Source organism: Podarcis cretensis, assembly GCF_951804945.1.
Source record: "Podarcis cretensis genome assembly, chromosome: 4".
Lineage (NCBI taxonomy): Eukaryota > Metazoa > Chordata > Lepidosauria > Squamata > Lacertidae > Podarcis > Podarcis cretensis.
The window spans coordinates 24,523,895-24,538,555 of record NC_137173.1 but is presented as its reverse complement, the minus strand read 5'-3'; the positions used below and the strand labels follow the sequence as shown (position 1 = coordinate 24,538,555).

Sequence of the window (14,661 nt, the reverse complement as noted above, 5' to 3'; positions counted from 1 at the left end):
AGTGCTTAGAGACAAGTGGGAGGGAGGCTGATAGATATGTCTATCTCTCCTGTACATATGCAAGAATACCAAACAAAATAATTTACTTGAAGATTAAGGCCAGGGTCAAATGAACCATGAAATTCTTTCAGCTTATTTTTATTGAACAGCAGCCTCCAAACTGAGGACAGTTTCAAAAGTACTTGGGTATGGTATGCATGTGTTTTGTGTATGTGTGATCTGTTTGATGAAAATATCATCAAACCTCTTGTCTGAGCCTGTTACTCTTTAGATTCTTGCCTCGGTGCCTAAACTTTCCATAATTTGCCACCAAAGTAGACCTTTTTTGACATTTGTGATGCTTGACCGAAAGGGTGTATTTTACCCAGTAACATTTTAAATATATATTTTTATCGATTTCTGTAAATATAAAGAAAAACATAAGAACCAAAACAACTTTTGTTCATGGAGAGCATGAGTACAGCATCAAATTACTTAGGTATTACTTATCACAGCTACTTCAAGGAAAAACACCCACCATAAAGTTGCATGTATGATAAGCATCTCTGTACCTGTTTATATAACTAACGGATGGAAACCAAGTTACATCAAAGTGATCACGTTTAGACATGCCTCTTATTTTCATCCAGTAACTCGATATTTTGCATAGAGAGACACACTTTAACTCAGCTGGCTTGACTAGAGGGTAATGGACGAAGTTTTAACACAGAATTGACATAGACTATTATCATGTGTTGGATTTAATTGTTGTCTTCTCTGGCTTCTCCTTTCCTTCTGCCTTGCATGTGACTTGTCCTTGTTGATAATCTTTGTTGTTAAGTGGATATATTCTTTCTTGTGTATTGGCTGTTGCTATAAGTTGTATCCAGCTAAGTCATGGCTCGTGGCTCAGTCGGTAGAGCATGAGACACTTAATCTTAGGGTCATGGGTCCAAGCCCCACATTGGACAAAAGATTCCTGCCTTGCAGGGGTTGTGGTCCCTTCCCACTCTACAATTCTGATTCTTTGACTCATAAGTCATGCTCAGAGTAGACCAGCTGATATCAGTGGACTAATATTAGTCAAACCCATTGATTTTAGCTGGAGTATGACTTAGTTCCTTTACGTTAGGTTCAATGTTAAATTTAAGCTTACGATAAGGAACAGTACTAAAAATCCTCACTTGTCAAATAAGCTCTCGAAGAGTGGGGAACCTGTGACCTTCCAGATGTTGTAGGACTGAAACTCCCATCAGCCCCGGCCAACAAAAACCTGCAGGATCACAGGCTTCTCATTCCTGATGCACGAGAACTGAATAACTTACAGCTTCTTCCGAACCATTTAACATGTGCATAGAGGGGTATGGGGAGTCAAGCAAGTTCACACCTGCATTTGCAGAACGGATGGTATGCCGCTTCAGTCCTTGTAATTTGTGGTCCAGTCTCATTCTCTACTGAGTGAGCTATCCCTCTGCAGTATGTCTGTGAAGAACATGTAAAATTTTAATTCTATAGAATTCAAATTGCACTGCAATAAAATGCAAGAAAGAAAGGGGAAGCGATACAGATATAATTAGAAATGATACAGCATTCAACGCAGCACATTACAGTTGCAACTGCGGACAGGAAAAAAACCATCAAGTGGCCCTTCAATACCATCAACAATTTTCAAGTGGTCTGTGGGGGAAATGTTTGAGAGCCACTGCACTAGAGGGCAGTATATTACTGCTAAAGACCTTGTTGTTGGCTTCTTGAAAGTTCAGATCTAACGAATCTTCAGTTTGCAACATTGCTGTTCTCCCCCCCCCCTTTTTTTAAAAAAAAAACCCCAAAAGAAACGTTCTCTAGGAAATATGATACTACTATATTCAGGTTCTCCCTGTCGAGGACCAAATATGTCTTCAGTGCAGGAGAAGTTAATTATGGCTGATTGTCAACAAGAATCACTTTGTAGGTAGCAAGGATACTTAATGGCAGCTTACAGCTGGAAGTAGCTGACTCCTTTTAACACTGGTATTTTTGATACTAAATTCTTTTACCAGTATTTGAAGTTCTCTCGGCTATTCAGCTGAGTAAGCTATTTGCTGTGCTCTTGGCAAGAATGAAGGAACTGAAGAAGTAGTGCATTGGCTTTTACTGGGAGTTGTTCTGCTGCTACTGTATTGCTTGGGATGGATCTCAATCACAGGCTGTCTGTGAATCCGTTTTAGGGAATTTTTGTAATTATATTTGAATGCTGATTAATGTTTTTTGTTTTGTAGCCTTTCCTGGGATCATGAATGTGAAAAAGTGCTATAAATATATATTTTAAAACTCTGATCATAATAATAATCTTTTATATTATTATTTTAAAGAAAAACACACCAAAATAGCCTTCAGTTAAGTGTAGTCATCTTTCTGCCCATGAAAAGGGGACTTGTGGTTATTCTTAACATGGGTTTTTACTGGTTCCTCCCCCCCGCCCCAATATATTGAAGCAAACTATCTATTTTCTCTTTAGGCACCACCTTCCATGGTCAATAATGAACAACGTCAGCATGCTGAACACATATTCTTATCATTTAGAAAATCAAAATCGCCATTTGCTGTTTGCAAGCATATTTTAGGTAAGTCCTTATGTGTGTATTCAGCTGAATATTCAAAGTGTATCACTAAGACAAATTCATTGGCCCATTACATCACTTGCCTCTTTGTGTGTTGGTGTGTTTGAGAAATGCTGCTGTCTGCGTGCCAGATTGGACCTGGGGTTTTCACACTGCAGTCCTTTGCACACTTAACCAAGGACTAAGTTGCCCCAGATATCACTGGGGCTCCTCAGCCCCTGATTTAAAGGTCAATATTCACTGAAACGGGGGAATTGAGTTAGGGACCAGCAAGTCCACTCTTTTGCCAGCTGTAGCAAGCAGGACACCAATTTATGTAATTCTCTGTAAATCATTGTCACGGCCCTGGCACCCTGTGGTGTCCTTTTTTTATGAATTAGTTGCTTTTGGTGATGATGGTTTTGAGTTTTTAAATGTTTGTCTTGTGTTTTTGCACCAATGGTGCTCAAAGTAGCTTACAGTAATTGGCAGATATTAAAACAAAATGAAACAAAAATTAGATTTTTTTAAAAAAAATCTGTTTAATTAAAAGAGCAGCTTACAAACATAAAAGAGCCGAATTGAACAAAAAATTGAGTTACATGGCACCTAAATTACAGTGATGTTTGCACCAAGCAATTTTCACTGGGGAAGGTATTTCAAAGACATAGTGCCAGTACAGAAAAGGCTCTGGGTAGTGTCCAGCAAAGTCATGCACAGAGTTGACCCTGCCTTTTGGCTCTAGTCAGCATCCACCTGGCTTGAAAAAGCAAGGGCACCCAAAAATGATGCTCTAAATCAGGCTTCCTCAACCTCGGCCCTCCAGATGTTTTTGGCCTACAACCCCCATGATCCCTAGCTAGCAGGACCAGTGGTCAGGGATGATGGGAATTGTAGTCTCAAAACATCTGGAGGGCTGAGGTTGAGGAAGCCTGCTCTAAATCACCTTTCTCTAACCTCCATGCAGGCACCCTCCATGCAGTGCTGGCTGTGTCTGATGATGGGAGCATCTAGAGGGCACCAGGTTGGGGAAGCCTGCTTTAAATGAAAAAACATTATGACCTGCCACTTGCCACTTAATTCTGATTGGGAAACCCTTTTAACGTGCTCAGTTTGTGCTAACTGTGTTTAATTGTGGCAGGTTTGTGTAACCAGTGCCTTCTAGGTTAGTTCCTTTGGATTGCAAACTTACTATTTTGGATCTCTCCGGCAGAAACTAGTAAAGTGGACTATGTCCTTTTTCAAGCTGCCACGGCGATCATGGAAGCAGTTGTACGAGAATGGATTCTGTTGGAAAAAAGTAGCATCGAGTCCCTACGAACATTCCTTTTAACATATGTCTTACAAAGACCTAAGTAAGTAGTACTGCTAAAAAAAAAACTTCTGTACGTGTGCCAGTTCTAAAAAAATATTGTAGGTGTTCCTGTTCAGAAATATGGAACCCAGTCAGTGAGAAAATGCCTTCTGTTTTCATGGGGAGGAGCATAGTTTATTGATAAGATCATGTGGTTTGCATGCAAAAAGCTGTGGGTTTCAGGTAGCAGGTGACAGGGAAAACTCCTTGCCAGAGAGCTGTAGAGAGCTGCTCCCAATCAGAGTAGACAAGATTTGACTAGATAGACCAATGACTTGAGTCCCAATCTGCATGTACATATAAAACAGTAGCAGTCGCAGCTTCCCCCAAGGATTCCTGGGAACTGTAGTATTTTAAGCCTCCTGAGAGTTATTAGGAGACCCCTATTCCCCTCACAGAGCTACAGTTCCCAGAGCTCCCTGGAAAGAGGAATTGGCTGTTAAACCACTTCTGTTGTCTGCAGGGTTTACTGCTTTGCCAGCACATTCCCCACAGGAAGCACGCGGCCAAAATGGAGCACAGCAGGATTGAACTCCACGCTCCTGCCCATCAGCTGACATTGCTCAGCAGGGGGCCGGTCCACTGTCCCTCAAACCTTGTGGGAGGCCGGAATATATTTTGAAGGAAAAAAATGAACGAATTCCTATGCCCCACAAATAACCCAGAGATGCATTTTAAGTGAAAGGACACATTCTACTCATGTAAAAGCATGCTGATTCCTGGACTGTATGTGGGCCGGATTTAGAAGGTGATTGGGCCGGATCCAGCCCATGGGCCTTAGGTTGCCTACCCCTGGACTAGATGATCCTCAGTTTCCCTTCCAGCTCTACAATTCTACGAGATTGTAAAATAATTGGAATTCTATTCAGTCAGATGGATGCTGTCTGTGCTACTTATATTAACCATGGGGAATTATATACCATAGGAGCTAAAGAAGTTTTCAGTAACTTAAAAGAAACATCTCTCTGAGATTGCAGCTAATGTTCCAGACAACATGCAACAATTAATGCACAAGAGAACCAGGCTGAAAGTAGCAGCGGACCAAACAATTCAGTTCCAGGGTTGGGGGGGGGGGGGAACCTTTGTTCCACTAGATGTTACTGAACTACAACTCCCATCAGCCCCAGCAAGCATTTTCAAAGGCCAAGGGCAATGGGTTGTAGTTCAGCAACGTCTAGAGGACCAAAGGTTCCTATCCCTGCTCTACTCCAAGAGCAGTACAGCTAAGGATTTTACTTTATAAGTCTTGGAATGCTTGTCTTGATTCTGAATATTAATTTTTTGAAAATTTTATTTGCAGCCTCCAGAAGTATGTGCGGGAGCAGATATTGTTAGCCGTAGCGGTAATAGTGAAACGAGGGTCCTTAGACAAATCAATTGAATGCAAAAGCATTTTTCATGAAGTCAGCCAGTTGATAAGCAGCGGCAACCCCACAGTGGTAAGTTCCTGTGTTTTAAAATGTATTTCAACCCATCTGCACAAACTTTTCTTCACAAACTTAAGGCACTTAAAAACTGAATCCGGTGAGTTGCACTGAGGCCTGGTCTACACATGCAGCAGAATGTAGCCTGCATCTGAGAAATCATATACTTGTGATTTTCCTACAAGTAGAAAGTTAGCACAGCAGAGAGTGGAGTGGGATGGAATACCATTTTTTCTGATATTCTGGAGCTTTACTTGGCAAGGAATGTTAAAACTTGTAGTTTGCAGAGTTACAGCCCGCTTGACCACTTCATCCTGCTGCATCTGTAGGCCAGGCCGAAGTTGCTGCTTGAGTAGAAGTTTGCCATTAAGTGGGAAAAATGAACTAGCGATTGTGAAATGAATTTAGTTATGGTATTGTAATAAGTTAAATCCCAGTACTCTGCCACGAAGTGAGATCATTATGCTTTGATTCAAATTTGACACTTAAATACAACACAAGGGATATGTTATTCTCCCAGTGATTGATTGTAGAGCTCTCATTCATATTATTAATGTGACAACTTTATTTGAATGTTAACACTGAAGCACTGAACTTGTTTGAAGAGCCACAACAGTTTGATATCAAAGTGGATTTTCCATTGGCAAGCATTGTTTCCCTTGCACTCAGTTCAATTTGCATCTGTCCCTTGCTGTGTCCTGTCTATGATTCAGCTGTTGGAATTGTCTGAGGGAAGACCTTTTCCATTCCCTGGGGAAGTGGTGTGGTTGGGCCGAAGGGGTGTGTGTGTGCCGGCACAGAACTGAAAATGGCAATACAAAATTTACTCGTGTTACATTCTTAGAATCCAATGAGGAAATATCCTCCAGCCTCTCTGAAGCTCTAAATAGATTTCCAGTACCTTATTTCCACTTGTGTGCCTGTAGAGTTCAATTCCACACACTAAGCCAGAAGATAAGGTTTAAAAAGTTCCGTTGTGGAAATAAGCCATCTAGATTTCAAACTGAAACCTTTCCTAGTTAAAGCCAAATAAGTTGAAATGCTTATCTGCGACTAATGCTTGTCCAAAGATAAGATTTGTATGTTTGTTTTCCCCAGATGAAATCTGTGCTACAGGTTCTGTGAGCCGACTAACAAAAAATACTGAAGGGGGTGTAGTGAGAATAATGCAACTCCTATCGCAGTGCTACAAAAAGCACAAATATGTATAAAACCTAAATCATTACTTGAAGGTGTGTGTGTGTGTGTGTGTGTGTGTGTGTGTACAGTTGTACCTTGGATCCCGAACGCCTTGGTACTCGAACGTTTTGGCTCCTGAACGCCGGAAACTGGAGTGTTCTGGTTTGCAAACATTCTTTTGGAACCTGAATATCCGACGAGGCTTCTGCGGCTTTCGATTGGCTTCCTGCAGCCAATCAGAAGCCACGCTTTGGTTTCCTAACATTTTGGAAGTCGAACTGATTTCCGAAACGGATTCCGTTCAACTTCCAAGGTTCAGCTGTATAGGAACTGCTGGCTTTTGCATGGTTGGAATGTAGCCCACTATATAAAGGGACTCTGGCTCTCCCCACTTTCCCTCTGGCCCTGACCACTGCTGGCATGTGGCCCTTAGAATGTTGTACACAGTGGACTGAGAAGGGTTCCCCACCGTGTTTTCGGTAGGGAAGCTATGCGGGAAGCCATTAGAGCAGCATGGGAGCAATTGGGGTAACAACGGAAGAGGCCCCAGATTTGCATCACGCAACAACAGCCAGATCAAAGAGCACTTTGAGTTTTTTCCAAAGAACCCAACAAAGTCCTGCATGTGATGTAGAGCAGTGCTGGATCAGCTCTGTTTTTTCAGGAGTAATTCTTGGGGACAGATCTTCTCTGGATCGTTGCTCAGGGGTTGAGAGTGTGTATCTTGCCACACAAATTGAGCCATTTGTGAATTAGTCAGTCTCCACAATAAAGTGTGTTTTATCAAACAGAAAATGTTCTCACTTTTACAGAGCAAGCGTACTCGAGTGTACCATTCTATGCAAACACATGCATTTTTAATTACATGGATCTTGTGTACCGAATTGGGAAGAGATGCAATATTGCATGTGTTGATTATTTCTGCTTTATAACTGGAAAACATTTTTCTATTCCTTACAAGTAAAATTGGGCAATATTTTTTTTGAGCAGGATTCACAGGACTACCAGGCACCACATAGAATTGATTCAGAGGCCTAATCCTGCTCATTGACCATCATTGATGAAGAGGTTTACACATTTCTGGTTATTCATAAAAACCCTTGACGAACTGCAAAATACATCTTATACAGATGTGTCTAAAACACCATTCACTTGTTCTATGAGCTGAGGAGGGTGGACCAAACTGCCTATATAACTAGAAGCACCCATCATGAAAGTTTCTACCTCTTGTAATCTGTTGCACTATAGCCTGCTTCAGTATCTGATGGACAGAGCTTCTGCTAAAAAGCCAGTGACTAATTTTAGTCAGTTAAATCATGCTTTCCATCACTGATTCCAAGATGCTGAGGAAATGTGTGTGGGAGAGACTCCTCTTAACCACAGATGCCTGCAGTTCCTTGGCCCTGGACCTTGGTACTCTTTCTGCTTTTGCTATTTGAAGGATTCCCCTCTTTGAGACCTAAAGTGCAGATGCATCATACTCGTGTGTGTGTGTGTGTGTGTGTGTGTGTGTGTGTGTACGTGTACTTGCTTGCTTCTAGCTGCCTGGGGAGCTGCCTCATATTAATACATAAAAATAGTCTGTTGAACACTGCTTCTAATGTGTTGAGTGAGCTGTGTACTCTTGGAAAGTTTCAAAGCAGAGGAGGAGGGTAAAGGTGTTCATGATGGCCTGTGGAAAACTTTGGAACTGGTTGAATTCAGCATTTCAGTAAAGGATTGCTATAAAATGGAACTAAAAATTTATTCCCCTCCCACATAAAATGTGTTCTAAGGAAGCAATTTTTTAAAACATTTTGTAATTGAACAAAATCTCATCCCGGTTTTGTTTTTTAAAAATTGAATTTATTTAAGTACAATCATGAAGCAAAAGTTTCAGTGAAAAATTCTGAGCCAGCTGTTACATTTTGTGTCCTGTGGGGGTGCCTTATTAATAGCATGAGAGATGGAAGCTCTGTTCAGCTATAATACCAACCTGTGGTTTGCTGCTACACAAACCAGCCTCATGTTCCTTCCCCCCCCCCCCTTGCACTTTGCAGATCAAGTTGCTACTTTTATTGTTGCATTTGAACATTAAACTATGGTTTGTGCCTGCCCTCCAAACCAGGATTGGACCCCACTGTTGGAAGCTGGTTTGTGCTCTGCTTTGGAACGGTAGCACAACCATAGTATGTCCATTTGGATTCAATGTTTTGTGGAAATGGGCAAAGGAAGTTACTTGTGGGATCTGAACTTGCACAGAGCAAGTTCTGATTTTGGAAATTTGAAAGCTTAAAAACCCTAACCTATTAGCAAATGTATAGAGGGGTAACTCTTTGAAGTGGAACAAGAGGATCTGAGAACATGCAAGCAAGCTGCTGCTTTATGTATCGAGAACCAGACCAAACAGTTTCAGAGGAAAATTGCAGCAGCATCACCACGCAAAACTAACTCATTTGTTATAGACAGAACAAAGTGGAATGGATGACAGTTAGAAAGCTTGTCAGTGGGAATATATTGTTCCTGTCACTGAAGCAGGCAAGAAGGCAGGCTATCACTCGGGGCAATTTTGTCCATGAAGTGCCTTGTAAATTTGTAAAACAGGCTGCACAGTGAATTCTGGCAAACGCTTCTTGATTCCAGCGCTGCTAACTTTAACAGAGGTTGACATCAAAACGTGGTAGCAGCCACTGATAGAAAGGGCATCACATTGTAGTCTTGAATATACAGTGGTACCTCGGGTTAAGAACTTAATTCGTTCCGGAGGTCCGTTCTTAACCTGAAACTGTTCTTAACCTGAAGCACCACTTTAGCTAATGGGGCCTTGTGCCACCGCTGCATGATTTCTGTTCTCATCCTGAAGCAAAGTTCTTAACCCGAGGTACTATTTCTGGCTTAGCGGAGTATGTATCCTGAAGCGTATGTAACCCGAGGTATCACTGTAGTTCAGTACACATAGGACAATTCGGTCATATTGGAACTGATAAGCCCCCCTCAAACTCTTGATAACAGTTCTACTATGAAGCAATGGAACCCCTAAGGCTTTGCACCGATCCTTTTTCTATATAAAGGAAGAGCAGAAGTGGATTCTTGAAACATTTTATTTATTGCCTTTATACATGACCTTGTTGCCAAGTTACCCAAGATGGTTTGCAATCTTAAAATATCAAAGCAAATGATACAGAACGGCAGAGCAGAGTCCTTCCAGGCTGACTGATGGTCCTTTGGGGACCATTTGGCATGATCCCCCTGGTCTGGGCCTTCCTCACATCTGCCTTCCTTCGGGGCACACAGATCTGAAGTAGCAAGAGGGTGAAGGGGCACAAGCGACCTGATAGTTGCTTCAGGAGCAGTGGTATGCGGCCCATAGGAGCCTGGACTGCTTCTCTTCTTCCTTCCCTCAGGGCACACAGATCTTAAGTTTTATGATCTAGAAGAGTCCTGTCCCTTCACTCCAGTTGTAAAAGACGCCAGGCAAAAATATTCCTCTTCAGTTAGGCCTTTGCTGTCAAAATCTATGTCCTTTTAAACATACGTGAGGTGTGGGTGTGTTATTTTTTAATTATTATTATTCTACACATTTTTGTGGGGGGTCCTTTTGGTGCATGATTTTATGTTGTAAACCACCCTGTGATCTTCAGACGTTGGGCGGTATATAAATTTAGCAAATGAAAACGTAAAATAAAATAACCTGTGTTTTATAAATTGGAGCTGGAAATAGTGCAACAGCAAACGAAAGCCCAAGGGGCTTCTTCATGCTTACCCTTCTTCTCTAGGGCCCAGATTAGTAATGTTGGTGCTTTCCGCCCACGACTTGCAAGGGAAAAGGAAGGGGAAGCAAAATTGCATAGCCCACAGACAGATGGCACAACAAAACCTCGTGTGTTAAAGCAGGTAATTTAGTACAAAGATAAATAAACAAGGAATGGTTCAGTAAGAAACCTATATAAATATGAATACGTGTAAACTGTATAAAAATAGATAACCCAATGCAATTTCAAGAAGTGTTGCCAAATTTAGGCCTCTTCAGGCATCTGTTACTAATAGTGTTTTGAAGAAAAATGAAAATACATCAAGAAAAGATAAATGGAGCAGTCTGTCAGTGGACCAGTTTTGTGTAATTAGGTCCTTAAGCGAGAGAAGCTGGGGAGCTGGTGGGTGCTGATTGATAGGCCAGTGTGCTGTAGCAACTAGAGTGCTGCACTAGGGCCTAGGAGATGAGATTCAAATCCCCCCGAAGCTTAGTGGATGGCCCTTGGCCAGCCAGCACCTCTTAGCATAGCCTCCCTCACAGGGTTGTTGTGAGAAAAAACTCCTCCTTGAAGGAAAAGTGAGATATCAATGTAGTAATAAATACTAGAAAAAGAAAATAAAGGTGAATGCTTTGTTGTTATGTTAAACTAACCTATATAAAGCCACAAATGTTTATAGTGGGGTTTTTTCTTTGCTAGCCTGTTTAACTGTCTGCGGTTACCATTTTATTTATTTATTTCCATTCACGACTAGTTTAACATAGAGGAAAGAAATAAAAAGCGATAGCCTTAAAATAAAAACAGCAGTAAAAACAATTTCCTATGTAAGAATAATTCTAAATATCAGTAAGGCTACGGACTGGAATTATTTGGGCAATGATATCTGAGCACCCTAAGCTGAGAGGTGGTTGTCTAGACATGATACCCATAGCTGAAAGGGGAGAATTGTCTCCGGTTAGCCAGTTACCTCTTGTTTTCATGCAGCTACATACATAACCCTAGTTTATGAACCTGAATTTGTGTGTTGATTCTTTGTTTGGTCTATTGTTAACTACTTGTTGACACGCTAGCTCAAACTCTTAACTAATGTTTTTAAAAAATTATCCCTGAATGCATAATTCAGCTGTAATGAAATGCAATTCAAGCCACATTTACTCAGTGTGCAGGATTTCTTGGGGAGATCCTTCTTTTCTGAAAAGCACCCATGCAACACTCAGCTAGCGCAGAGAGCGTTGGCTCCAGCTTTGTCAAAGTGTGTGAGGGTTTTCATTGACTTGAGTAGCAGCTGGATTTAACCCCAGAACATCTAAACAGTACATATGATTCAGGATTGACTGAAAAAGAGAAGCTATATTTACCGCTTTTTCATCTGAGGAAGGTTGCATAAGGACAAGGACTTAAAACAAAAAGCTACTTGTTGAAGTCGCTGTTCTAGAAAACGGTTTGCTTCCAGAACGCCCATGTTAGTTCTAGAGCTTCCTTGTTTCACTGTGCCTGCTTCCTCCCGCTGTATTAGTTGCAAGTAATTCTTGAGTGGTGTTATCAAATACTTCCTGCGTTCTTAGACATCAGCTAACAATGACAATATGGATTTCACAGAAGCATTTCAGAAGAATAGCCACCCTATAAATCATCTTGGCGGTGTCTGAAAATGATTTAAGACAGCAGGATTAGCTTCAGATGCTGCGATAACACAACTGTGAAGCCTCTTGGCCCTAAGTGCAGCACTCTCTTTGCTTTAGATATAAAGAGGAAAACACACATACACACAGGCGTTTTCCAAAGGGATTTCACTGTTTTCTGTTTTGAGAAGCACTAGCAAAGGCAACTGGTCAAAGCAAAGCGATCCTTCTTCACTTGCCGCGGACTAGGATGCACATGTCTGATGGAGACACAACAGTTTTAGCTGCCGAAATTAATTCTCCGATCAGATTCTGTGTTTTGGACAGGTGTGCACTCTCCCCTCTATTTTCCTAAACAGTCTTTGAACTCTTATCCCTTTCATCCTCTGTAACCTAACCACTCTCAAATAAAATGGTGCGCGTATGCCATTGACAGTCCCAGACACAAGTGTGAAATCCCTTCAAACATTCATTCTGGCTTTATCATTCAGTTTAAGTGACATTCTTTTCTGAAGGCACGAGTCACACTTCTGGTAAGAGCACGGCAGCATGCAGAAATAATTCATACTATTTCTCTTATAATAAAAAGTATATATATATATATTTATATATTTTTTGCAAAGTAGCATTGTTGGGTTCATTAGATCCTAAATTTAAACAACAATCATAATTGTCTGGGACCACTTTTCTTCCACTGGGTGTCTGATTGCCCAGTTAATCTCTCTTAGCACATTCTCATTGATCTTCCGTTAGAGCAGCTGAAAGTCTCTTTTAAGCATGGCAAACTTTTATAAAGTATATTCCTGGTAGTAAAGCCCAACTGGGGTAAGTGCCAGGCTATTCTAAGAGACAATTCACTCTGCAAACAAGAGAACTATTTTATTTTGTCAGATGGGGTTATTGTTTGGGTATGTAGTTTGTTCATGTGGTGGAACTAATGAAATTTCTGGTGAGTGAGACAAACTAGTTTCATGAGGTACAATCCTTACTGGTATGAAGCTAATGTACTGTCTCCAGTTACAACACTTTAGATCTTTCTTCTTAACCAGGGTTCGATGTGGATTTGCAAACTTTGGTTAGCAAGCAATTCTAGCCAGTTTTAACCATTGTTTTGGCCAATGCTGACCAAGCTGCACAGCGTGGTTAAAGCAAATCACAGAAGGAAGAGAGAAATTGGGGAGGGAAGGGAAAGAACATGTGAGATGACAGCACACTGGTTAGTAGATCAGGAATATTACCTCTGCATCAGTCTGTTATAGTGATGTAAAATACTACTATGGAGACTTAACAAAAATTAAAGGACTGAAATCATCAGGTATTGTTTGAAGTATATGAGAATATAAGGAAAGGATAGAGACCTGCTGCCCAGCACTTGAATTTGTTGAAATTTGCTTTTGTAGTAGACTGTCAGGAAGCGAGCACCCCAGAATTCAGGACGATTCATGAATGGGCCAAAGCCATAACCTGCATGCACTGCAGCAGTAGACAATAAGTAGTTCTAGAAAATAAAATAAAGCTTTTTGCTTGTTTGTTTTGGCTGTGGAGTCCAAACTCTGTATTGTAATTTTCCACTGAATTCCACTTAAATGCGTATTTAATCTAAAAGTATCTTTTTCTTTTTCTTTCTTTTTTTCTTGGATTGTCTGGGATTTATATAGCTAAGAAGAATGTTAATTTTGTGTATACTAGCTGAGATAACTAGCTCTCTGTGGGGTCAAGGTACTGACATCAGAGGCATTTCTGAACAAAGATGTCGCAGTTGGTGGGTGGATGGCACTACTGTCAGCTGTTGCGTGACCTCGCATAAATAGTATCATCACGACTTTAATCTTTCGGGTGTTCAGAGGTAGTGTGCATATTTCCGTTTAACCCCTGGACACTTGCCGGCATGCATGACCCTTTAACAATTCCTGTTCCTCTGTCCATCCTTGGCACCTTGGCTCCAAATAGTCTAGGAATAAAGCCAATAGTTGTAGACATCTATTGTGCACACAACCATTGTGAAGAGCAAAACAATGGAATACGGGACATTTAATGTATGATATAGAGGAGCTATAAATCGCTCTCCCTTGCAGAAATAGGTATTGTGACAATTATCGCCAAAGGTACCATTTGGTATTTGAAAGTTCGCCTTAAAAGTAAAGCTTGACCCATTTGGGACAAGAGTATACACCTTTAATGGAGTCTGGAAGATCTATGAACTTCAGTGCATCTGGAAATTTTGTGGATGAACTGAACAAAGTTCACTACTACAGATTTTAGAGAAATTCATTGACACAGGTAGGGTTTTCCTATCCAGGTACTGGCCTGGTCAAGACCTGTTTAGCTACCAAGATAAAACGGCAACAGACCTTTGTCTGGAAAATACAAATACAGTGGTACCTCGGGTTAAGTACTTAATTCGTTCTGGAGGTCTCTAATAGGGTCTCTCGCTGTTGCTGTGCTGCCGCTGAGCGATTTCTGTTCTCATCCTGAAGCAAAGTTCTTAACCCAAGGTACTATTTCTGGGTTAGCGGAGTCTGTAACCTGAAGCGTATGTAACCTGAAGCATATGTAACCCGAGGTACTACTAATATGAGCATGCAATATTTAAAGCTTCTAGCTTTTAGAGGGGCTTTGGAACCTTGGAATAAGAACATAAGAAGAGCCCTGCTGGGTGATACCAAAGCCTCATCCAGTCAAGCATATGTTTTTTTCACTGTGGCTAACCAGATTCCTGGATGAGGCCCACAAGCAGGGCATGAGTGAAGCAGCCCTCTCTCTTGTTGCTGCCCCTGGTCTTGGAGCACA

The 14,661-nt window shown here is 41.2% G+C and overlaps 1 protein-coding gene across 1 annotated transcript in view; it reads left to right on the top strand.

Annotated features, from left to right (window-relative positions):
- Window positions 1-14,661, top strand: part of XPO4 (exportin 4) — a 56,339-nt gene that overhangs the window by 7,535 nt on the left and 34,143 nt on the right. The window contains exons 2-4 of the mRNA XM_079973409.1: window positions 2,480-2,585; window positions 3,775-3,916; window positions 5,216-5,354. Coding sequence (XP_079829535.1) covers window positions 2,480-2,585; window positions 3,775-3,916; window positions 5,216-5,354 — 387 coding nt within the window. The remainder of the gene's footprint in view (window positions 1-2,479; window positions 2,586-3,774; window positions 3,917-5,215; window positions 5,355-14,661) is intronic.